Consider the following 27,319-nt stretch of genomic DNA (forward strand, 5'->3'; position numbering starts at 1 on the left):
TGTCACCTATGCATGTCAAAATACCCTATAGCAATTCCAACGTCTCGTACTTGCTGCCCATATGAGCAGAGAATGTGTGCTCAACAAACAGTATGAGAGTAGATATGGATCTTTTTAAAACAGAGTTGGTCCCCGTTAAGATACAGTACCTTGATATTTAAGCTATTTTCATTCTTCATCTCCCTGTTATTCATGAGCTGATCTGCTATCTGTATAATCATCAACACAATTTTGCCAAATATAGGATATATTGTGTTGTTCGTTGAAGGAGATTATCTAGCAAGCTTAGCAACTTTGGTCATTTCACTTTTGTTTGACTGCCGTTTCAAAGTTTGTGTGATTTGACAACGCTATGCTCGGGGTGCGCTCTGAGCACGTTCTGTGTCGGGATAGCCTACTGCTGAAATGTGCTGAATTAATTGAGGAACATGATATGACTAAATATCTGTTTAAGTTGCTCTGAAATCTTTACACAGTGGCGCATAGTTTTAAACGCTTTAAATGGGCACTTCCGATTTTTGCGGAATTTCCCAGGACTCAGGAAAATATTTGCCCCTAGTACATATTGCACTAACCATTGGGAATAGGCAACGTTTAATTATGCAGGCTTAGTTTCTCAGCAATATCTTGCTGGAGTTATACCTTGTCTACTGTAAAAAATATTAAACAATTAAAAAAATACCTCAGCTACTGTGGAATATACCTCAGCCACTGTGGACTAAAGTGTAGCCTAAGTGGTAATGGTGTAGCCAGGTATGACTCATTGGGACATCACTAACCTCTATTCCAAACAGGTATGGAGTGCTCCTCTGTCTGTTGATGTTGTTGAATTGAATGCACCAGCACTGACAGTGGGCTTGTGAATGGCTTTTCACACTGCCTCAGGCAGTATACCTCAGACAGACAACAGAATCTCAAATGACATGTGAATGTCGAGGATGTGCAGTGATATCACTTCATCTGTAATGTTCTTACTCGGTCCTGGTATAGGTAGAAGGTGAGAGATTGGCAGCATCCAAAATGGCACCCTATTAGCTATATAGTGCACTACTTGTGCCCCAAACAGTCCAACACCTCACTCAAACCAGCCTCGAGTGATGATTCTCTGGCCTGACATTAATGAAGTCACCCACTGGGCACAAACTGGTTGAATCCATCTTTTTCCCCACATGATTTCTATTTACTTACATTGAACCAACGTGGAACAGACATTGGAATGACATCTGTGCCCAATGGGTAGCATCCATTATAAGCACTGTGGGTTTGATCTTGTGTTGATTTGACTTCAGTTGCAGAATTTCAGCATGCTGGTTTTGTGTAAATCTGACATCTGATGGGGAATGCAACCAACTGACTGACAGAGCAGAGAAATACCCACCATTAAGTAGTTTTGCAGATTAGCAACTTTTTATGTAGGTTTGGTATAATCTTACCTTTTCTCTCAAACAGTCCCTTCTATCCAGAGCCCATCAAGCAGCCATCTTGTTATACATCTATTTTAAATGTTTATAGTTTCACCGTCATTTAACCCACAATGTAGCTCAGAAGCTGTCATTCAGCAGAGGGCAGTCTAAAGCCCATCCACAAAAGAGGAAATCTTAATATTACAGTATGTTGATATGCATTCATGCATCCTTACAGTACTGTCATCAGGGTCTACAGTTGAGTACTGACTGTGTGACACGGCTCAGACTGGCAATGCACTCAAGCCCTAAACCCTAATGACCAAAGGAAGTTGGGATAATTGCTAGACTCTTTCATAATGTCAACATCATGACCTGTGGTTAATTGACAGACAGTCTTTATTAGTAAGTTGGGGTTGACATTTAAAACACAACACAGTCCCCAGACTTAAGTCCTAGCTACTGGTGAGCAAGATGGCCACCACCCCAGTAGGATGCCCAACAGTATGTTTCCATCCGGCCGCTTATAGGTCCGTTGTTGGCACATGTTGCCTCGCCACTGGCACAGGGGGAAGAACAGTGCAAGTGTCAGCATTCTCAGATACAAGCACTCACTCAGTGAGTGACTGCCCCTAATCTGGTCAATAGCAGACGTTGTATATCGAAGCACTCATCGTTCGGCTCTGTCCAGGTGGCAACAAGGTTCGGTTGCGGATACACACCATGTTCTCACCAGCAGCAGAAAGGAGATATTCTTCTATGATAATGGCATTTTGCTAACCAACGTTAAAGGTGCATGCCACCAGCTACTGTGCTGGAGTGTGGGGTAATCACAGTTTACAACATCTCTAACATCTCTTCTGAGAAGAAAAAAAAAGAGCCCTACTAACTTCTAATAGACCCTCCCCAAAATCCCTTTCAACCCCCCCAACCAACCAACCTCTATGACCCTACATTTCAAACTTTTCTTCGTCAACATATCTAAAAACAATGTTACACATGCTCCACCGTGTCATTGACCAAACACAAACCATTCACATGCTTTCCAAGCAGATCTAATGACGAGTTCAATGTACAATGTCCTAAGCGCAATCACCCCCTCTCCCTTCCTAATCTGACCTTTGAATTTGGTCCACCAACCTTCCTGTGGAGGGCATATGAATACTGTCCCTTGAGCTCAGAGTCCCATCTCTTCTGCCACACATCTATCAAAATGGCTCTGATCTTACATGTTGCCTCACCTCTACCCAGTGGAACATGAATATCAATATCTCATTTCAAAGCTCTTTTGGCTAACTGGTCTATAATTTCCTTCAGAATCTAAGCATACTATAATTCTAACAGGTTGTACATCCTCCACCCGCTGGAGGGCAACTATTATCGCAAACAGTTCAACTGAGTATACTGACAGTTCATCTGTTAGTCTTCTACGTATCTGCACATCACATTCAGGGTCCCTGGATTCATCTGTGAGAAGCATAAAAACTTCTACCAATGTAATTGTCAACCAGTTTCCCGATATTACTGACTTCTGACCAATCTTTCCTTTTCTCTACCAAGGCTAGATCAACAACAGGATCTGTGAGTAACCAGAATGGAGGAATTGAGCTGGGAACTCCTTTTTAAACGTTGCCAATGGCTCTTGAAGCTCATCAGGCTCAAGTGTGGTAGCTCCCAAGTGTGCTGGTTGCCATGGTGAGCAACAAGGGGGAGGGAACTACAACGAAACAATAAAGGAGACAAAAAAGAGACAGCAAACCAAAATAACTTTAAAGAACAACACTAACATACAGGCTATGGCAACACATCAGTCACAACATGAGAGGTATGCCATACAGTGGATAACTATAATGTGCTGTTATGGGATATGTTACCAAAAATGTTAGACCATCTTGATATTGACAGATATGTACAATTCCGTCCTCTGTATAATGTATTGTACTGCTGTAGTTGGTATATGACCTCTTACTGTGACCCCCTCTTTTGTCCAGCTTTGGCAGCTCCACTGGCATTTCTATAGTAAGGGATGCACTCCAGAGTATTCCAGGCAATTATGGCCTACCAGTAGTGTGCTCAGCAAAATATAGAATTCACACAGGTAACATTTACAAAAGCCAATCCCAAATCAATCTAGTCACTTCAGCAACAATTCAAATGGTGTTTGCGTAACACACCTTTCCCATTCCCAAGGAGAAACCAACAGTGGTATGGTGTAAGAATAAATACTGTGCCATATGCACCATGGCTGCTTCAAGAGATAAATAACTCAAGGACAGGTTCATTGTCAAGTTGTGTGTCGGTCACTTGCATGGAAATGCAGGTGTGTAGAGGTATGCATGATTATATTCCATTCACATAGTCCCAAAACTAGTCCCAAAACTACTCATCTCCCTATGGCACATCTTGACACATCTACTAGAATTATTTTCTACTAGAATGATGTTGATCAGCACTCATGTTTTAGACAGGTCTAACAAAACTTACACAGCTACTGATCAAATTCAAAAACAAACTGTAAAAAAAACAGACATCATGTCATTCTGTGAGAACATATTGAGAATAGTAGAGCATCAAGAAAACCAACCTTCTCTTGCTTCAGCACCTCCACTACACCCCCAGCTTCCCCAGCAACCAGTCAGAATAAATAGAGATTGATGCTGATGACACTTGCCAGTTATTTGCTCTTTAGCCACTCTATCACTTACTCAGAAAGGCGCCCTGTCACTGAGAATGTCCACAGGAATATTTGATGGACCTATACCGGTGATCCCAGACAGTGATTAAACTTTGGCCACAGAAATAACACGCTCATGAGATAAAGACTGTCCAGTCTCTGTAAGGGCCCATTTTTCCATTTCTAATTCATCTGACACCCCAGTGTTAGAGAATGAGCAAAGTAGGGTGTCAGGAAATTGGAAATACTTTAACAGTCCCCAAATGTTGAGAGCAGTTTGGAGGAAAATGGAAAAGGAGGATTCGGAAGGTGTCAGAAGGGTTATAAGTGGGTAGCCAGCTCCTGAGGAGAAACCTAGAGCGAGTACACTTTTATGTGTAGAGAAGTACAAAGCATATGAAGTTGAGTGAAGAAGAAAGAGAGGGACGTTACGATGGAAACTCTATGTGATGTAAGAGGCACACTCAAGTGCTCTGAGCCAGGGGAGGAGAAGAAAGAAAGACAAAAACTTAAAAAGAAGTTTCCATCAAATGGCTGATACCGTTTCCTAGTTTAGCTTGAAAGAGACAGAGTGAGAGAGAGTACGGCAGGAAATTATCTTGGATTTCAACCTACTTCATGGGAAGGGTAAATTGGAACATTTAGACCAATTTTTACACTACAATGACATCTAAGATATGTTGGGTTCTAAGATAGTGTATCCAGAGCTGTTTTTGTGTCTTAACACAGGAAGAGGAAAATAAATTTAACTCCTTTAAACTTTGTAGAGAATAAAATGGACAGTTCCAAGATTGACTTCAACAATGCGTGTGTTGCCCTGCACAACCTTGCCATTCAAATGAAGATTATCAGTGCTATGCTATAAAGTCAACACAGATATGATTTCTTATCACAGCGTTTTTTTCTTGTTGGACCTTATATCAGGCCCCAGCTTGTGCTTCTGACACCCCTTTTGTCATCTCAGTCACACACCACCACTGCCTCCACCATGACAATAAATTACCAGTAGCAGTGCCCATCCGTTATCTTTGGCTAATGCCCAACTGTGGAATTTCAATGTGACATTTATACACAATTTCAAAAGATAAGAGAAGGCTCCATGTGCATGCCCCCCTCTTCTAAATTGCCAGCTGCCTAGCAGACTGGAAGGAAAGCATGGGAAATTTGCATGGTGAAAAGCTTTCATCACTAAACCCATTGCAATTGATTAATTTAAATTACTAAAGACATTTTCAAAGAATCATAACTTGGATATTGCATATAATAACAAAGGCCAGGAGTTTTGCTGACTATGTGACCAGGTACAACTTTGGAGCCCTACAGTGCTAATATCACATAATATACTGTAGTTCCAATTTCCCACTTTGAAGATATTACATATCCTCTCTCTTCATCATATCTTGACTTATCATACTTAAATGATATGTACTTGTGATTGGTCCTACCTATTTAAGTCAGGTCATGTAATTTATGTCTTCCTTCCTTTTAGGCTAAATACTCCCTGATGGCATGTAACACTGATGCCAAACTAAGCTGATAGTGGATAATGGGACCTTGTCAGGTCCACTCATTGTTAAGGAATTACTGTGTCTCAAGGGTTTGGTTAAACACGTTTGCATTAAATGTTGATTTATTTGATGAGCGATCATTCTATGTGACATGCTGATGTAGTTGCCATACATTGGAAAAATGCTTTTAAAGGGCCTCCCATTAGTACATTCTAAACCTCTCGTTCAATTATATGTTGCAGTTATGTCTTAAAGCCTCGTCATTGTCTTTCAAATATCAACTAGCATGACAGGCAGAGTACAACAGGTGCTCTTTGATAAAAAAAAACAATTAATTATGTGTAGGGAAGACCAGGATTGATTGTCTCACGGGTTGCTTGTTATTAGTCCCAATCCAAATGGCACTGTGTAATATTTTTAAAGTTAAAATGTGTGACTTCTTTCGTAGAACTCATCCACCTGGTCAATTCATGTCAGTATGACAAAACATTGAGGTGAGGAGAATTTATTTGTTTTTCAGAAGTGAAAGAACACATATCTTGTTATTGTCTTTGTAAATGTTTGAATTATGGGAGTATCCATGAACAATTATGTCTGTTGAAAAGAGGATAAGGACAGCTATATTCCAAACCTATTTCTGAGTTCCTACTGTAGGTCAAGCCATGTGGTAACTAGCATCTTAATTAGCATTGGGGGGGGGGGGGGGGGGGGGGTTGTCCCTATCACCCAGTGGCCTCATTAGTCCTGGGCGATTAGCCCTGAACATTTAGATGTTAAAACATTTTATAAATAATAATAATGATTTCAGTTATGAGTTTCCATAACCACACATAACCTGCGCTAGGCAGTATAAAATGATTGACAAAAATGAACAATACAATATACTGTGCTAGGCAGTAGCAGGCACTGCAGGTTCCTTGCCATCCAGAATCCTTGGGACATCCCTACCCCATTGAAGTTGAAATTTAAAATGGTTTAGGTAAGGGTTAAGGTTAGGTAGGGGTTATGGTTATGGTTAAGGTTTGGGCAAGGGTATGGTTAGAGGTAGGGGGTAGGGTTTAGGGAAGGGACGTCCCAAGGATCGACGCAGTGCCTGCTGTGATTGGGCGAGATTTCACAATGCAGTGGACTGCCAGAGAGGAAGAGGCGAAGCAAAAGGTTTTACTCAGCCCAAAATCTCTCCACGAAAATAAACCCACGAGTGAGGAATTTTTGTATGGAGGTCAATGAGAGAGTGTTCAATTTGCTACGTGAGGCTTATTTGATCGAATAGAAATTGGGTTGGGTTGTTTGGAATGCACTAATATAAGTGGACGCACGTGGCATTTAATCAAAATCAAGATAAAATGACTTTATATCAGAGTTGTTTCTTTTGTCATAGAGATAGATAGAGGACTCATCATGGATATAACTTGTTTTAGCATGTACATTCCCCATGCTGTCACAGACATGATAATGGCACAGATACAGAATTGAGTTCTCTATCTATCTCTGTTGTTCACACGCGTCTCATCCCTCTCATTGGCTAGAAAGGTCCGACCTGATCTCGCCTCTTCCCAACTGCCTTCCATCTTTGAGGACAAGTATTGTTATAGCTGTCACTTGACTATCTTGTCAATATCTTGTCAATATAATAGACAATCTTTGGGACCACTCACGTCCATTGACCCCACCCCTACAGCACCTGTTAGATGTCAATGTCATCACTCAGCAAAATCCCTGTCACTCAAGTCTGGAGCATAGCACAGAGCAAATGAAAATTCAGAACTTCTCCCGAAAGAGAGGCAAAAAAAGCAAGCAGGTTGAGTTGGCAGCAGTGAATGAGGTGCAGAGGGAAGAACAGCCAGAAAGTAAAAGTGCAGCAGCAGTGGCGTTAGCCACAGGTTTGTACAGGGTTGGTGGTAGCTAACTAACTACTCTCGCTCAGCGTAAGGGTTGGCTAAAGATAATAAGCCAGTGTTAGCGCTCTGAATCCTTAATTGAAGCTGCAATTGGTAACTTTGTGTTTTATAGATCTGTCATTCTCATTGAAAGCAAAACTAAGAAGCAGTGGATCAGTTCTATGTGGACTACTTCTATGCTTCCTGTTCTTAAGTTTCATTTTTGCATCTTTTACTTTCATTTTGGAAAACTAAATAACTAAATAATGCAGATGAGCCAAGGATGATGACAGATGCAACAGCAGGCTATATAGTGGAGCACTTCGGACATCTTGGTTACCGGATTCCCGCTATTCAACCCTAGTATGCCCCTGCCATCAACTCCATTATAATGAATCCCAAGCTCTTTTGTGCTTGTGCTATATAAAGCTCCCTTCAAATCAAATAACATTGTATTAGTCACATTCGCCGAATACAACAAGTGTAGACCTTACAGTGAAATGCTTACCTACATGCCCCTAACCAATAATGAGGTTAAAAAAATATATGAATAAGAATAAGAAATAAATGGAACAAGTAATTAAAGAGCAGCAACATTATGTACAAAATAAGTAATTTTGTTATGAATATCATTCGATCAAATATGGGGCTGGTTGTCACAAGTGGACAGAGTGTGTTTGATAGCTTATAACTCCGTGCTGGAATTTCAACCCAAACACTTGGTCTTTCTCCCAATATTAAAAAGATTATTGTAAGATATACTGGTGCAGCCAGAAAGAGAGGGGAAAAGATTGCCAGCTTTGTGGTTAGATTGTAGGTGAACAACATATTGAAAATACAGACGCCTTAAGCTATGTGTCCTCAAATGAAATGTAATCTGCCATTAGCAGGTAGAACTGATAAAATGAAATTAATCTTAGAGGTCTTATAAGTTATTCCATTCTACATGTATTTTGGGGGGGGGCTCGTGTCTATTCATATAGCCTAGGGGCTATGTTGATTCTTATCTGTCATGTTTGCCCAGGTAGTAACTTTAAACTAAATCATGCAGATGAGCCAAGGATGAGGACAGATGAGAACAGTAGGCCAGTGGAGCACTTAGAACATCAGCAGCCAGGGGCAACTGGTAGGGAAGAGGATGGTTTAGGTGACCCAGACACAGGCTGAAAACAAGTTAAGATACCCCAGTAACCCCTTGGCAGTTTTGAATTGCAAAACTAAAGAGACACACCAGACAAGACACATAGACAGCAACAGAAGAATAGATGATGGAGAGAGACACACCAGACAAGACACAGAGACAGCAACAGAAAAATAGATGATGGAGAGAGACACACCAGACAAGACACAGAGACAGCAACAGAAGAATAGGTGATGGAGAAAGACACACCAGACAAGACGCAGAGACATCAACAGAAGAATAGGTGATGGAGAGACACACACCAGACAAGACACAGAGACAGCAACAGAAGAATAGGTGATGGAGAGAGACTCACCAGACAAGACACAGAGACAGCAACAGAAGAATAGGCGATGGAGAAAGACACACCAGACAAGACACAGAGACAGCAACAGAAGAATAGGCGATGGAGAGAGACACACCACTTTTTCTGCTGGGACTCTAAGAGCTAAGGAGCGTTTTTTAAGTAGAGGCCAGCGGAGCACAGGTGCTTGCATATTGCGCAAGAGACAGAGGCTATAAAGTTAGAAGCTTATTATGCATAACCCATCATTCATTAGCTAAATGTATAATTAGAAAACAAGGTGACCCCCGAAAACCAGATGGAGATGGGTAAATTAGATGCGCATTCAGTCTTTATATTACAGTAGCATAGGCTATGCTGCATCAAATGTTGGCATACCTGTCACAAGAAGTTACCATGATGAGATGATAGCTCTACATGCATTATGAACTGTGCTCCATACTGAGATGGGTCTGTCCCCACCCTGAGCGTTGATTCATCATGCAGAGGCTGTAGAGAAGTCAGATTAATATTGCATATACAGATATATTGTGTATACTGTAATTTAGCAGTTCCAGAATTTACCAGTTTCTCACAGTTTGTGATCCTGGGAAAAGGGATTGGTTTTGGGCGGTAAACCATGGTAAATCTTGGTAACCGGATTCCCGCTAATCAACCCTAGTATGCCCCTGCCATCAACTCCATTCCCTTCAAATCAAATAACATTGTATTAGTCACATTCGCCGAATACAACAAGTGTAGACCTTACAGTGAAATGCTTACCTACATGCCCCTAACCAATAATGAGGTTTAAAAAAAATATGAATAAGAATAAGTAATAAAGGAATAAAGTAATTAAAGAGCAGCAACATTATGTACAAAATCAGATAAAAATAAGTTACAAACAACGGAAACAAAACGTTAAGAAAACAGTTGGTTAGGAGCACATAAAACGTCAGCCATCTTCTCACACACGTATTTTTTCTGTCACACACCCCCACACGCACACATACTGTACGTGTGCAAAGACATGCATACACACACACACATTTACTCAAAATTGCATACAGTCTGTTATTCTCATGGCTTAAAATGCAGAATTTTGTTATGAATATCATTCGATCAAATATGGGGCTGGTTGTCACAAGTGGACAGAGTGTGTTTGATAGCTTATAACTCCGTGCTGGAATTTCAACCCAAGACCTTGGTCTTTCTCCCAATATTAAAAAGATTATTGTAAGATATACTGGTGCTGAGAAATACACACTAGAGTAAAAAGTGTGACAACCAACCCCGGTCTTCCCTACGGTTTTACATAACTCAACCTGGGGCCCACCAACAGTGCCACTGATAATGTTGGCAGAGGTAAATAAATAAATGAGGCTGAAAAGATAAATCACCTCCCTATCCTTCGACTATGTGGGGGGAAGATGATGGATGGCATGGGAGTCAACTGTGAAGGTTTGATGACTTTGGGGCTTTGGTAGGTAAACCGTTTCTTCCTCCTGTAAGCCCTTTGTTTTATCACATTCTCAACTCTCTGCTTGCTTCCACAATACTATGTGCAACCCTCCCTGACGTTTATTTTTTATGTGCTGACACATTCACTGTCATCTCGGTTAAAAATGTCCTGTGGTCTGGTAGGGCTTCACGCTCTTCCCTCCCCCTCACTCTCAGTCTTATATTATTCATCAGGATTCCTTTAGAAGCGACACTCTCCTTAAAGCAAATTCACCCCTCTGCTTTGCGTTTGTTACACCTTAGCCCAGTCCCTGAGGCAGCAGATGTAGAGAAAGAAAGAGTGAGTTCAGTGTGTGTGTGTGTGTGTGTGTGTGTGTGTGTGTGTGTGTGTGTGTGTGTGTGTGTGTGTGTGTGTGTGTGTGTGTGTGTGTGTGTGTGTGTGTGTGTGTGTGTGTGTGTGTGTGTGTGTGCGTGTGTGTGTGTGGGAGAGAGTAAAAAATGTGAGGAAAATGCTGAGATGACAGTGTGTGCTTGCATGTGTGCGTGAGAGAGAGAAAGAGTGTGAGAGCATTCGTGTGTGTCTATGTGTACCAGTGTGTTGTTAGTCGGCCAATCAGAGCACCACTCCAGAGCTGCAGCAGGCAAGTGAGGCAGCAACCTGGCGGATTGGGGAGATGACTCCACTGAGGTGGATTGGGAGCAGCAGTAGACAGATAGGGTAGAATCTGTTCACAGCTCACTGTTCACATACCTTATCATCTGTTTGGAGAAGAAAGGTAAGGGCAAATTGTTCAGCACTTTCAATCCATCTCTCTCTCTCTCTGTTGTCATAGCTTTCACATCTGCTATGGTCTGTCGTGCTACTGCTGCTGCCTCTGCTGTTGGATCCTCTGAAGCTGCTTTTGCCTGTGGTGAGCGCTGCTACTGTGAAAAAGTGTGAGTTCATTTATGTTTTATTCACGCTGCTTCAGAGCCTCTCTATACGGCCAGGGAAATGCAAGAATGAGATCCCTGCTGCCATATTTTCAATTGTTTTATTGTTTGAGCTTTATTGGAGGTGTCCTTTTTATTATCACCAAGGTATATATCAAATTACCATAGTACTTTTCATAGGCACTCATAGCTCCAGCTCTCAGATGGAACTAAACAGGAGAGTGGAATCCTGTGGAATAATTTCACTGCTCCATGATCAATTCACTGCAGTCTAGCAATTGGCTGTGTTAGTGCCTCAAAATATGTAACTGGCTAAAGAACAAGAAAATATGTGATGGTTCTGCTGAAAAATATCCACCTAATGTGTAGAGGAAGGGTTGAATTTCTGCAGGTGCTGATTTGTATAGAATACATAAGGGTGTATGTAGGCTGCTATTCTAAAATGTAATGTAGTGTCTTTGTCAGCTGCAGCTCATTACCTTATGATTAGAGAGATCCATGCTAAATGTATGCATAATTCCCTCCATTGAAATGCCAAAGGAATTCTCCTGAGTTCTATTTGATCCAGAGGGGGGAAGGTTTAAAAGACTCACTGGGACAGTCTGTCTCTGCTAGCTACTTTAGTAGATACCTCTTCACTAATGCCTTATGCAGTAGGGGATGTCAATGACTCAATGTGCCAGACCCACGTCAAGCTTTCCCTTGAGTCATTCTCTGTATACTGCTAATCCTGTAATGAGCAATCATTCTCACCGTCCTCTCCTGAGATTTACTAAAACTCCACAAGGGGTGGTCTTTCCTCCTTTCCTCGTCCTCCAGTCTCCACAGAGGGAAGAGGATACTGGAAGCCAAGTCAAGTGAGATTCTTGGTGGGGAGCAAAAACCACCTGCTTGGTTTTGTAGATCTCAAACCCTGAGAGATGAGTCTTGTGAAAGACATATTTGTGCTAATCTCATTTGACCAGTATGTGGTGCATTCATGTTGGTCCTGTAATGTCTTACTCCCACTATAACCAGCGTTGTCAGTGAAGATAGTTCATGGTTGTCTACAGAAATACCTCAAAATGTCATTGTTGCCAAACTTCCAACAACAAGCAGGATGTTGCATTTACAGAGATTTTGTCTTTGATGAGTGCAATTGTTATCAGATCTTGTAAACAAATGGCCAGATGAACAAAACACAACAGACCTTTGTCTTGAAAAGACCTACAGTATAAACGTCCAAATATAAAGCTGCACTTACAGCAAGGCAAGGGTCCAAGCTTTTGAGCATAAAAGTAGTAAGCTGAGTTTGTGTATTTGAGGTTAAGCCCAGCTAGCTACTGTATCCTCCAGTAGCCTAGTGTTGAGGGCAATGCCCTGACATGCCCGAAGCTGTGTTAGCTAGTGACTTGATATTGAAGTGCAAGGCCAGCCTTCTCAGTCATAGATACTGTAGTGAAGTGACCAGTAATTGTATTTCTCTAGCATACATCTCATTTTATGTTGCTGGCTTGGGATAGGTAAAATCTATTTTCAGGCTAGTAGCTGATTTAGCTAGTTAGCTGTAAGCTACAGATTGGCTTAGCTGTACAGCATGGCTAAGTATAATTAAAATCATAATTATCCTTAGAGTCCGACATGACTCTTGAACTTAGTGCAGGAGAAAAAGGGGAGGCATATGCATAGGTCTAAGCTACAGTTCACAACTCGTCATAATGTAAGCCACGGCCTCAGATGTAGTCTCAAGGTCCACAGAGTATTTCTCTCCAATTAGCATCATAATTAGCAACATTAGAAACGAATCAATTGCTAATCTGTTTTGTGGCCCTCAACTAATCAGAATGAATAGTTGCAACACCCTTACCCTTGAATTGCATACAAGGACAATCAATTAACTATTTTCTATTTAAAAAATCCTGGTATATTTGTAGAAAATATTGGATATTTGATTCATATGCTGTTAGCCTGGAATCATGTTTAGCCATACTGCAAAAGACAGATGTGGGTGTTTTCAGGGTAGAAGTTTCCTATTTCCTGAAATTGAGCGTAGAGAGAGAACCTGCAGAGCAATATCCACTATATTTCAATGACAGTTATCTGTAGCTACATGTATTTCTGCTGACACTCTTAACTCAACCATGTTGAGGGATGTAGCAATAGAATGAATCTCCTGTGTGAACCTAATGCTTATAGCAACAATTGCCCATGCTACAGTGCCTTCAGAAAGTTTACATACCCCTTGACTTATTCCACCTTTTTGTTGTGTTACAGCTTGAATTCAAATGTTATTAAATACAGTCGAAGTCGGAAGTTTACGTACACCTTAGGCAAATACATTTAAACTCCGTTTTTCACAATTCCTGACATTTAATCAGAGTAAAAATTCCTGGTCTAAGGTCAGTTAGGATCACCACTTAATTTTAAGAATGTGAAATGTCAGAATAATAGTAGAGAGAATTATTTATTTCAGCTTTTATTTCTTTAATCACATTCCCAGTGGGTCAGAAGTTTACATACACTCAATTAGTATTTGGTAGCATTGCCTTTGAATTGTTTAACTTGGGTCAAATATTTCAGGTTCCTTCCACAAGCTTCCCACAATAAGTTGGGTGAATTTTGGCCCATTCCTCCTGACAGAGCTGGTGTAACTGAGTCAGGTTTGTAGGCCTCCTTGCTCACACACCCTTTTTCAGTTCTGCCCACACATTTTCTATAGGATTGAGGTCAGGGCTTTGTGCTGGCCACTCCAATACCTTGACTTTGTAGTCCTTAAGCCATTTTGCCACAACTTTGGAAGTATGCTTGGGGTCATTGTCCATTTGGAAGACCCATTTGCAAACCAGCTTTAACATCTGATGTCTTGAGATGTTGCTTCAATATATCCACATAATTTTCATTCTTCATAATGCCATCTATTTTGTGACGTGCAACAGTTCCCCCCTGCAGCAAAGCACCCCCAAAATATGATGCTGCCACCCCGTGCTTCACGGTTGGGATCGTGTTCGTCGGCTTACAAGCCTCCCCCTTTTTCCTTCAAACATAACAATGGTCATTATGGCCAACCAGTTCTATTTTTGTTTCTTCAGAGCAGAGGACATTTCTCCAAAAAGTACGATCTTTGTGCACATGTGCAGTTGCAAAACGTAGTCTGGATTTGTTATGGTGGTTTTGGAGCAGTGGCTTCTTCCTTGCTGAGTGGCCTTTCAGGTTATGTCGATATAGGACTTGTTTTACTGTGGATATAGATACTTTTGTACCTGTTTCCTCCAGCATCTTCACGGGGTCCTTTACTGTTGTTCTGGGATTGATTTGCACTTTTCACGCCAAAGTACGTTCATCTCTGAACGGCATGATGGCTGCGTGGTCCCATGGTGTTTATACTTGCGTACTATTGTTTGTACAGATGAACGTGGTACCTTCAGACGTTTGGAAATTGCTCCCAAGGATGAACCAGACTTCTGTGGATGTCTACAACTTTTTTTCTGAGGTTTTGGCAAATTTATTTTGATTTTCCCATGATGTCAAGCAAAGAGGCACTGAGTTTGTAGGTAGGCCTTGAAATACATCCCAGGTACACCTCCAATTGAATGAAATGATGTCAATTAGCCAATCAGAAGCTTCTAAAGCCATGACATCATTTTCTGGAATTATCCAAGCTCTTTAAAGGCACAGCCAACTTAGTGTATGTAAACTCTGACCACTGGAATTGTGATACAGTGAATTGTAAGTGAAATCATCTTTCTGTAAACAATTGTTGAATTACTTGTGGCATGCACAAAGTTGATGTCCTAATCGACTTGAACAAAACTATAGTTTGTTAACAAAAAATGTGTGGAGTGGTTGAAAAACTAGTTTTAATGACTCCAACCTAAGGAAATGTAAACTTCCAACTTCAAGTGTATATGTTTTTTCTCACCATCTACACAAAATACCCCATAATGACAGAGTACAATTTTTTTTTCAAATGTATTGAAATTGAAATACAGAAATATCTCATTTACATAAGTATTCCCACGCCTGAGTCAATACTTTGTAGAAGCGCCTTTGACAGCGATTACAGCTGTGAGTCTTTCTAGGTAGGTCTCTAAGAGTTTTTCACACCTAGATTGTGCAATATTTGCCCATTATTCTTTACATTCTTCAAGACTTGGCACATTGGTTGTTGGTCATTGGTAGACAACCATTTTCAGGTCTTGCCTTAGATCTTCAAGTAGATTTAAGTCAAAATTGTAACTTGGCCACTCAGGAAATTTCACTGTCTTCTTGGTAAGCAACTCCAGTGTAGATTTGGCCTTGTGTTTTAGGTTATTGTCCTGCTGAAATGTGAACTCATCTCCCAGTGTCTGGTGGAAAGCAGACTGAACCATGATGCATGTTTTGAAATATGTGTATAATACAAATATGCTTCCTTCTTTTTGCTCTGTCAATTAGGTTAGTATTGTGGAGTTACTACAATGTTGTTGATCCATCCTCAGTTTTCTCCTGTCACAGCCATTAAACTCTGTCGCTGTTTCAAAGTCACCTTTGGCGTCATGGTGAAATCCTTGAGCGGTTTTCTTCCTCTCTGGCAACTGAGTTTGGAAGGATGCCTGTATCTTTGTAGTGACTGGGTGTATTGATACACCATCCAAAGCCTAATTAATAACTTCAGCATGCTCAAAGGGATATTCAATGTCTGCTTTTTAAAATGTTCCCAATTACCAATAGGTGCCCTTCTTTGCGAGTCATTGGAAAACCTCCCTGGTCTTTCTGGTTGAGTCAGTGTTTGAAATGCATTGCTTGACTGAGGGACCGTACAGCTAATTGTATGTGTGGGGTACAGTAACAAGGTAGTCATTCAAAAATAAATGTAAAAACTATTTTTGCACACAGAGTGAGTCCATGCAACTTATTATGTGACTTGTTAAGCAAATGTTTACTCCTGAACTTATTTAGGCTTGCCATAACCAAGGTGTTAAATACTTTAAATACTTTACAACATTTCAGCTTTTCATTGTTAATTCATTTGTAAAAAATTGGAAATACATAATCCCACTTTGACATTATGGGGAATTGTGTGTAGGCCAGCGACAAATCATCTAGATGTAATCTATTTTAAATGCAGGCTGTTACACAACAAAATGTGGAAAAAGTCAAAGGGTGTGAAAACCTCTGAAGGCAATGTATATATTTCTGTCCATTATATACTGTATATATACGTTATAAAGTGGGTGAAACAGTATGTGAACATTATCAAAGTGAGCAATGTTCAATGACTCCATGTACTGTATACTGAACAAAAATATTAATGCAACATGGAACAAGATTTCACTGAGTTACAGTTCATATAAGACATTTTGGGACCTAATCTGTGGATTTCACATGATTGGGAATAAAGATATGCATCTGTTGGTCACAGATACTTTACAAAAATAATAGGGGCGTGAATCAGAAAACCAGCCAGTATCTCATGCAGCGTGACACATCTCCTTCGCATAGATTTGATCAGGCTGTTGATTGTGGCCTGTCTAATGTTGTCCCACTCCTCTTCAATGGCTGTGTGAAGTTGCTGGATATTGGCGGGAACTGGAATACGCTGTTATACATGTCAGTTCAGAACATCCCAAACATGCTTAATGGGTGACATGTCTGGTGAGTATGCAAGCCATGGAAGAACTTGGACATTTTCAGCTTCCAGGAATTGTGTACAGATCCTTGTGACATGGGGCCGTGCGTTATCATGCTGAAACATGAGGTGATGGCACGCCAATGGGCTTCAGGATCTCATCACGTTATCTCTGTGCATTCAAATTCCCCTCGATAAAAAGCAATTGTGTTCTTTGTCCATACCTTATGCCTGCCCATACCATAACCACATCACCACCATGTGCACTCTGTTCACAACATTGACATCAGAAACCGCACGCCCACACAATGCCATACACGCCGTCTGCCATCTGCCTGCTACAGTTGAAACCAGGTTTCATCCATGAAGAGCACAGTTCTCCAGCATGCCAGTGGCCACACAGATGAGTTTCCATTAGACGGTTTCAAACTGTTTGTGCATTAATTCTTCGGTTGTGCAAACCCACAGCTTCATCAGAAAAAATAAGAAACCGGCACACTGTTCTTGCTAGTATCACTGCTCTTTAATAAGCTTTACATATCGGCCTCAAGGCCTTTGTCAGAGCCCATTGTGAGTTTTTTTAATTAGCTCCCTTTTGTAGACATAGCTCCATGGATGCATTGAATAGATGTGGGTGGAGCTATGTCTACATAAGGGAGCTAATTGAAAAAAGGCACAAAAGCTCTGACAAAGGCCTTGAGGCCGATACGTAAAGCTTATTAAAGAGCAGTGATACTAGCAAGAGCAGTTTCTTCTTTTTTCTCATCTTATTCAAGAGTTACCTTGCACCTGCAACACAGATAGCTCAGATGTGAGAGTGGCTATAGAATTTTGAATCAGCTGTCCAGGTGACTGGTCTCAGTGACCCGGGTGAAGAAGTAGGATGTGGAGGTCCTGGGCTGGCATGGTTACACGTGGTCTGTGGTTGTGAGGCCAATTGGACGTACTGACAAATTCTCTAAAATGCCATTGGAGGCAGCTTATGGTCGAGAAATTAACATTAACATTGACAACAGCTCTGGTTGACATCCCTGCAGTCAGCTTGTCAATTGCACACTCCTTTAAAACTTGAGATATCGGTGACATTGTGTTGTGTGACAAAACTGCACATTTTAGAGTGGCCTTTTAATGCCCCCAGCACAAGGTGCACCTGTGTAATGATCATGCCATTTGATAAGCTTCTTGATAAGCCACACCTGTTAGGTGGATGGATCATCTTGGCAAAGGAGAAATGCTCACTAAAAGGCATGTGAAGAAATGTGTGAGAAATAAGCTCTTTGTCCATCTGGAACATTTATTTTATTTCAGCTCATGGAACATGGGACCAACATTTTACATGTTGGATTTATGTTCTTGTTCAGTATACATAGGGCAGCTGTCTCTATGGTGCATGGTAGAGTACTGGGTGGTAGCTGGCTAGAACAGTGACTAAAGTTCAGAGCAGGGTTGGCTAGTGGTGATTATTTAACAGTCTGATGGCCTGGAGATAGAAGCTGTTTCTCAGTCTCTCAGTCCCAGCTTCAATGCACCTGCCATGTGTCCACCTTCTAGACGGTAACAGGGTGAACAGGACGTGGCTCGGGTAGCTGAGGTCTTTAATGATCTTCTTGACCTTCCTGTGACACCGGGTGCTGTAGATGTCCTGGAGGGCGGGCAGTGTGCCCCAGTTGATGCGTTCGGCTGACTGCACCACCCCCTGGAGAGCCCTGCATTTGTAGATGTTGCAATTGCCATACCAGGGGGTGATACAACCCGAAGGGATGCTCTCAATGGTGCATTATAGAAGTTTGTGAGGGTCTTAGGGGCCAAGCCACATTTCTTCAGCCTCCTGAGATTGAAGAGGCACTGATGTGAGTTACTGCTGTGCCTTCTTCACCACGTTGTCTGTGCATAGGGACCATTTCAGTTTGTCAGTGATGTGCACACTAAGGAACTTGAAGCTTTTGACCCTCCCCACTGTGGCCCTGTCAATGTGGATGGGCAAGTGCTCTTTTTGCTGTGTCCTGTAGTCCACAATCAGTTCCTTGTTTTGTTGACATTGAGGGGGAGGTTATTTTCCTGGAACGACTCTCACCACCTCCCTGTAGGCTGTCTCATTGTTGTTGATAATCAGGCCTACCACTGTTGTGTCGTCAGCAAACTTTATGATTGAGGTGGAGAAGTGAGTGGCCCCACAGTCATAGGTAAACAGGGAGTACAAGAGGGGGCTGAGCACGCAACCCTGTGAGGCCCCCATGTTGAAGATCGGTGTGGCGAGAGGTTGTTACTTACCTTCACCCCTTGGGTTCAGTGTGTCAGGAAGTCCAGGACCCAGTTGCACAGGGAGGGGTTTAGAGTCAGGACCCTGAGCTTAGTGATCAGCTTGGAGGGTACTATGGTGTTGAAGACTGAGCTGTAGCCACACGCATGGATAGTTATTGATTGATGTGAACATCACCCTAATGGTGTTTAAATAAGTTTAAATTAATTGTTTTCTGTAGTTAATGATTAGAACATTTTAAATCTGTTTCTGAATGTATGCAGTATTTGCAATACACAAATACTGGAATGTGTGTGCTTGAACGGTGTTGCACATCCAGGTAACATGGAAAGGCACTATCACTGACCCACCAGTGCTCTTTTCATGCTCACTTGACAAATTAAGCTTCAAATTGAGCCTAATGTAAAGACAAGGCACGAGCGGCAGAACGGTCAAATGAAATTATTTTATAATTGCAGTAAGTACTAGTGATATTCAGTTAGAATGAGGACAGCCACCCTTTTATAACATGGAATTTCATAGACATGGACTGCTGTTGGAATATGCATTGGGAATGGGATCATGCATTTGTGAAGGCTAAAGATGTAATGTAGCAGTGTACTTTCAGTATACCTTCTTTTCACTCTCCACTTCCCATCACAGAGAAATCCTCATTTGTATCTACAATACTATACTGTATGTGGTGCGTGGGTGGTATTGTAGAAAAACATACAAACACATAATTCAAGAAAACATGCAACACTAGCCCATGCTATAGGTTGACAAATAACACAAATTAAGCCATGAATCATTTCAAGGATGGTCACACACATCCTTGTTGTTGTCATTGCACAATTAACTGTGCTTCACGTATAATCTGTTGTTATTGGTCTTTTGACATTTCAGAGTTAGTTTGTATTATTGCAATGCAGACATAGAAACAAAGAAGACGTAACCATAGCATCCATTGACAAGCCTCTGTGCCGCCTCACATCAAACATTTATCACTTGCAAATTGTTTGTGTTGGACTGTTTTTCGACTAAGCTTGGCTGGTACTCTGCTGACAGGTGGACTGATTGAAGGTTTGTGGAAATGCATCAGAAAATAGCACAGTTGTGTAACAAATCAAAACCTAAGGAAAGGAAATCACAAAATGCTCTCCTGAGTGGCAGAGGCATAACAAGTCTTGTCACATGTGCTGTATATATACTTCTTTATTTTACAGAGTGATATGTTTTTCCCCAGATTGTTTTCTCACACAAAATATAAAAATAACTGAATCATTCAAAAGTATTTAAAGTACAATATTAACAGCAACTGGAAGTTAGAACCACATCTCTGCTTGTGTGAGGGTGTTTACCAAGTGACAAATGTTCTGTAAGAGTGTAGAGTAGATTGTGAGAATCAAATGCTCTTAAGCAGCTTGTCATTGTAATATACTCTGACAAAGACTGCAGAAAATAATGTCCTCAAAATGCTATTATGGCCTATGGAGATACAGTTGTGGCTCTCCTGCTTTCAAAAAGCCATTTTAAAATGGATGTCTTTCGGGTGTGAGGTATGACAGAGACAACTTAGCCTTTTCAGCTCAGACTCAGCAGTGTAGTTTTGAATCCTCTGGCTTGCATCCGAAGCAGACAGAAATATTCAATTCATATACACAGTGGAAATTGACTCTCAGAAATCAGGTCAAAAATGAGAAAAGAACATTGTGGAAAATAATATTGTGCTTCTATAAATGAGTCAAAGTGTAATATCGGAGTAGTCATTCCATCAAACTGCATTAGGGGATTTCACAGCAAGAAAAACATGACTCATTATTCCTGTTTCCTTAATATCGTTTCTTCTTATCTTTTCAAGGGGAAACAACACGGCAACCTGCTCAGACCAGACCACTCATGAAATCTCCTGAGGATCCTCTGAGCAAATGAACAACCAGCTCTTTTCCCCTCTGTCCAACATGGAAATTAACCTTGGTTCTAATCCCTAGTGGACAGACTGAAATACACCATGGACTTTAGGAGAAATCTCTGGACTGGTCTGATCTGCACCTAGTACTGTCTTACTGTCGAGACGCTGTTGTGGCCTCTTGGTACACTGTTTGCCAAGGTACAGTGGAGGACTTAGAGAAGCATACATTCTCTACCATGAGAATTCCTGCCACCACTGCCTGCCTCTGCCCTTTGCTGATCTGCCTGTGCTTTGTCCAGAGGAGTTATGGGACGTCCCAGCCCAGGTCCAACGTCAGAGCACCCAGGAACCAAACCAAACACCTAGAAGGAGAGAAGGACGTGCACCATCGGCCCAAGAGGGGCTGGATATGGAACCAGTTCTTCGTTTTAGAGGAACATATTGGACCAGAAATCCAGCATGTTGGAAAGGTATGCTATTCATCGTCTCCTTCAATGGCATTCATTTGATGTGAGGGATTTTCATGCAAAGAGGAAAACAGTAGGCCTACATATTGCACTCCGTAGGTGGTTTTGCATAATGCAAAGTCTATGATTGCAACTGTACCTGGTTGTGCATACAGTAGCAACAGCCGTTTGAGAACAATGTTGCACCAGGTTAAGTAAGACGTACATTTACGCTTAGAGCAATTTCCTTTCTTTTGGAAAAGATTTTGAGTTTATAGCTTTAATCTCTGTTTACTTTCAGCAAACATATATACATTTCTACTCCCTATGATAAATAATTCAAATGGGTAAGCTTATTATACAAAACACTGTATATACAGTTGAAGTCGGAAGTTTACATACACTTACAGTGGGGAGAACAAGTATTTGATACACTGTTGATTTTGCAGGTTTTCCCAACTTACAAGGCATGTAGAGGTCTGTAATTTTTATCATATGTACACTTCAACTGTGAGAGACGGAATGACATAAGTATTTGATACATCAGAAAAGCAGAACTTAATATTTGGTACAGAAACCTTTGTTTGCAATTACCGAGATCATACGTTTCCTGTAGTTCTTGACCAGGTTTGCACACACTGCAGCAGGGATTTTGGCCCACTCTTCCATACAGACCTTCTCCAGATCCTTCAGGTTTCGGGGCTGTCGCTGGGCAATATGAACTTTCAGCTCCCTCCAAAGATTTTCTATTGGGTTCAGGTCTGGAGACTGGCTAGGCCACTCCAGGACCTTGAGATGCTTCTTCCGGAGCCACTCCTTAGTTGCCCTGGCTGTGTGTTTCGGGTCGTTGTCATGCTGGAAGACCCAGCCACGACCCATCTTCAATGCTCTTACTGAGGGAAGGAGGTTGTTGGCCAAGATCTCGCGATACATGGCCCCATCCATCCTCCCCTCAATACGGTGCAGTCGTCCTGTCCCCTTTGCAAAAAAGCATCCCCAAAGAATGATGTTTCCACCTCCATGCTTCACGGTTGGGATGGTATTCTTGAGGTTGTACTCATCTTTCTTCTTCCTCCAAACACGGCGAGTGGAGTTTAGACCAAAAAGCTCTATTTTTGTCTCATCAGACCACATGACCTCCCATTCCTCCTCTGGATCATCCAGATGGTCATTGGCAAACTTCAGACCGGCCTGGACATGCGCTGGCTTGAGCAGGGGGACCTTGCGTGCGCTGCAGGATTTTAATCCATGACGGCGTAGTGTGTTACTAATGGTTTTCTTTGACACTGTGGTCCCAGCTCTCTTCAGGTCATTGACCAGGTCCTGACATGTAGTTCTGGGCTGATCCCTCACCTTCCTCATGATCATGGATGCCCCACGAGGTGAGATCTTGCATGGAGCCACAGACGGAGGGTGATTGAACGTCATCTTGAACTTCTTCCATTTTCTAATAATTGCGCCAACAGTTGTTGCCTTCTCACCAAGCTGCTTGCCTATTGTCCTGTAGCCCATCCCAGCCTTGTGCAGGTCTACAATTTTTTCCCTGATGTCCTTACACAGCCCCCTGGTCATGGCCATTGTGGAGAGGTTGGAGTCTGTTTGATTGAGTGTGTGGACAGGTGTATTTTATACAGGTAACGAGTTCAAACAGGTGCAGTTAATACAGGTAATGAGTGGAGAACAGGAGGGATTCTTAAAGAAAAACTAACAGGTCTGTGAGAGCTGGAATTCTTACTGGTGTGTAGGTGATCAAATACTTATGTCATGCAATAAAATGCAAATTAATTACTTAAAAATCATACAATGGGATTTTCTGGATTTTGTTTTAGATTCCGTCTCTCACAGTTGAAGTGTACCTATGATCAAAATTACAGACTACATGCTTTGTAAGTAGGAAAACCTGCAAAATCGGCAGTGTATCAAATACTTGTTCTCCCCACTGTAGGTTGGAGTCATTAAAACTAGATTTTCAACCACTCCACAAATTTCTAGTTAAAAAACTATAGCTTTGGCAAGTCGGTTAGGACATCTACTTTGTTCATGACACAAGTAATTTTTGTGTAACAATTGTTTCACTTATAATTCACTGTATCACAATTCCAGTGGTCAGAAGTTTACATACACTAAGTTGACTGTGCCTTTAAACAGCTTGGAAAATTCCAGAAAATGATGTCATGGCTTTAGAAACTTCTGATAGGCTAATTGACATAATTTGAATCAATTGGAGGTGTACCTGTGGATGTATTTCAAGGCCTACCTTCAAACTCAGTGCCTCTTTGCTTGACATCATGGGGAAATCAAAAGAAATCAGCCAAGAAATCAGCCAAAAATTGCAAATCAATCCCACAACAATAGCTGTGAAGATGCTGAAGGAAACAGGTACAAAAGTATCTATATCCACAGTAAAACAAATCGACAGAACCTAAAAGGCTGCTCAGCAAGGAAGAGGCCACTGCTCCAAAACTGCCATAAAAAAGCCAGGTCTATGGTTTGCAACTGCACATGGGGACAAAAATCGTACTTTATGGAGAAATGTCCTCTGGTCTGATGAAACAAAATTAGAACTGTTTGGCCATATTGACCATCATTATGTTTGGAGAAAAAGGGGGAGGCTTGCAAGCCGAAGAACACGATCCCAACCGTGAAGCACAGGGGTGGCCGAATCCTGTTGTTGAGGTGCTTTGCTGCAAGATAAAATAATAAATAAATAAACGATCACGAATATCCTACCAACGGGACACTGAAATATCCTATGTTTCACGGAATCGTGGCTGAATGACGACATGGATATTCATCTAGCGGGATATACACTGTACCGGCAAGATAGAACAGAAAACTCCGGTAAGATGAGGGGGGGCGGTCTGTGCATATTTGTAAACAACAGCTGATGCACAAAATCTAAGGAAGTCTCTAGATTTGCTCGCCTGAAGTAGATAAATTGCAGGCCCCACTACTTGCCTAGAGAGTTTTCAGCTATACTTTTCGTGGCTGTTTATGTACCACCACAGACACAGAGGCTGGCACGAAGACTGCACTCAGTCAGTTGTATAAGGAAATAAGCAAACAGGAAACCACTCACCAAGAGGCGGCGCTCCTAGTGGCAGGAGACTTTAATGCGGGGAAACTTAAATCAGTTCCACCAAATTTCTATCAACATGTTAAATGTGCAACCAGAGGGAAAACAATTCTAGATCACCTGTACTCCACACACAGAGACGCATACAAAGCTCTCCCTCGCCCTCCATTTGGTAAATCCGACCACAACTCTATCCTCCTGATTTCTGCTTACAAGCACAAATTAAAGCAGGAAGCACCAGTGTCTCGGTCTATAAAAAAAGTGGTCAGATGGAGCAGATGCTAAACTACAGGACTGTTTTGCTACCAAAGACTGGAACATGTTCCGGGATTCTTCTGATGGTTTTGAGGGGTACACCACATCAGTCATTGGCTTTATCAATAAGTGCATCGAGGACGTCGTCCCCACAGTGACTGTACGTACATACCCCAAACAGAAGCCATGGATTACAGGCAACATTCGCACTGAGCTAAAGGGTAGAGCTGCCGCTTTCAAGGTGTGGGACTCTAACCGGGAAGCTTACAAGAAATCCTGCGACGAACCATCAAACAGGCAAAGCGTCAATATAGGGCTAAGATTGAATCACTCTATACCAGCTCCAACGCTCATTTTATGTGACAGGGCTTGCAAATTATTACAGACTACAAAGGGAAGCACAGCCGCGAGCGGCCCAGTGACACGAGCCTACCAGATGAGCTGAATCACTTCTATGTTCGCTTCGAGGCAAGCAACACTGAGGCATGATTGAGAGCATCAGCTTTTCCGGACAACTGTGTGGTCAACATACACAAGGCTGTGAGGCCAGATGGATTACCAGGACGTGTGCTCCGGGCATGTGCTGACCAACTGGCAGGTGTCTTCACTGACATTTCCAACATGTGCCTGATTGAGTCTGTAATACCTACATGTTTCAAGCAGACCACCATAGTCCCTGTGCCCAAGAACACAAAGGCAACCTGCCTAAATGACTACAGACCCGTAGCACTCACGTCCGTAGCCATGAAGTGCTTTGAAAGGTTGGTAATGGCTCACATCAACACCATAATCCCAGACACCCTAGACCCACTCCAGTTTACATACTGCCCAAACAGATCCACAGATGATGCAATCTCTATTGCACTCCACACTGCCCTTTCCCATCTGGACAAAAGGAACACTTTCGTGAGAATGCTGTTCATTGACTACAGCTCAGTGTTCAACACCATAGTACCCTCAAAGCTCATCACTAAGCTAAGGATCCTGGGACTAAACACCTCCCTCTGCAACTGGATCCTGGACTTCCTGATGGGCCGCCCCTAGGTGGTGAGGGTAGGTAGCAACACATCTGCCACGCTTACCCTCAACACTGGAGCTCCACAGGGGTGCGTGTTTAGTCCCCTCCTGTACTCCCTGTTCACCCACAACTGCATGAGTGTATATATACTTCTGACCCACTGGGAATTTCATGAAAGAAATACAAACTCTTATAAACTCTAAAAACTATTATTCTGACATTTCACATTCTTAAAATAAGTTATGATCCTAACTGACCTAAGACAGTGAATTTTTGCTTGGATTAAATGTTAGGAATTGTGAAAAACTGAGTTTAAATGTATTTGGCTAAGCTGTATGTAAACCTCCGTAAACTGTGCATACAGTACCAGTCAAAAATTTGGACACACTGACTCATTCCAATGGTTTTTCTTTATTTTTACTATTTTCTACATTGTAAAATAATAGCGAAAACATCTTAATGTTAAAAACTATGAAACAACACAAGAGTGTGCAAAGCTATCATCAAGGCAAAGGGTGGCTACTTTGAAGAATCTCACATATAACATATATTTGATTTGTTTAACACTTTTTGGGTTACTACATGATTCAATGGGTGCTATTTCACAGTTTTGATGTTTTCACTATTATTCTACAGTGTAGAAATTTGTACAAAAAATATAGAAAAACCTTTGAATGAGTAGGTGTGTCCAAACTTTTGACCTGTACTGTATGTGAATAAATCATTTTCTCTATGAATATGAATGGACATTTTTGTTGTTGTGATAAATTGGAAAAATTGTTTGTATGGTCATGGTCAGGGTAATTAATCCTTATTGAATGCGTAAATATGCCAACATTAGGGACTGAAAGCAGTGTTACCTAACTGCTTTATTATACAGCTTACCACAGGAGCCACGTCTAGTGATATTGTCTAGCAGTGGCTTCTTGAAATGCAGAAGTTATAGCAGGTGAACTAATCCACTGTGACACTGACATTGTATGACATTGACACTATGTATCAAAGGTGAGGGTTAAACTGGGGCTTGTGGGACATGTGGGATGAAAGGCTGGTAAGAGATGGCTCCAATGAATAATCCACACACACACACACACAGAGACATACATCCCCTGAGGGGGTGGACTGAGAGCTCACGTCACTCTCCTCAAAGATGCTGTGACAGTTGAAGTTTCATCTTCCACTGAGATGGCAACTTTTTAGGTGTTGATTTGGCAATGAGGGAAACATCAGACAATTAAGTATCATGTAGCCATTCTCAACAGCACATATGCCTACATGTATCAGCTTGATGAGTTACAGTGGGCACCACAGATCAATATGATCAGTAGAAAGTGGGATGTATTTAAATGTTGGCCAACACTTTATGACCCCATTGTTTAGACTGAAAGTCTTTCAGTGTAATACGTAAATATGTATTTTTAAATTGCTTTTGGGACAGGTGAACCTAAAGCGGATTTATTCCTG

General features: G+C 41.6%; 1 protein-coding gene across 4 annotated transcripts in view; it reads left to right on the plus strand.

The window, feature by feature from the left end:
• cdh18a (cadherin 18, type 2a) overlaps nucleotides 1–27,319 on the plus strand; it is a 78,936-nt gene that overhangs the window by 17,111 nt on the left and 34,506 nt on the right. Inside the window, exons 1-3 of one of the 4 annotated variants that reach the window (XM_021613326.2) lie at nucleotides 11,004–11,107; nucleotides 11,223–11,325; nucleotides 21,010–21,530. In XM_021613326.2, coding sequence (XP_021469001.2) covers nucleotides 21,297–21,530 — 234 coding nt within the window. In that variant the 5' untranslated portion in view covers nucleotides 11,004–11,107; nucleotides 11,223–11,325; nucleotides 21,010–21,296. Of the gene's footprint in view, nucleotides 1–11,003; nucleotides 11,326–21,009; nucleotides 21,531–27,319 lie in introns of those variants that run through there. The other 3 variants (XM_021613325.2, XM_036985977.1, XM_021613324.2) reach the window with 3 other exon arrangements.

The sequence above is a fragment of the Oncorhynchus mykiss genome, chromosome 8 (genome assembly GCF_013265735.2).
Source record: "Oncorhynchus mykiss isolate Arlee chromosome 8, USDA_OmykA_1.1, whole genome shotgun sequence".
Lineage (NCBI taxonomy): Eukaryota > Metazoa > Chordata > Actinopteri > Salmoniformes > Salmonidae > Oncorhynchus > Oncorhynchus mykiss.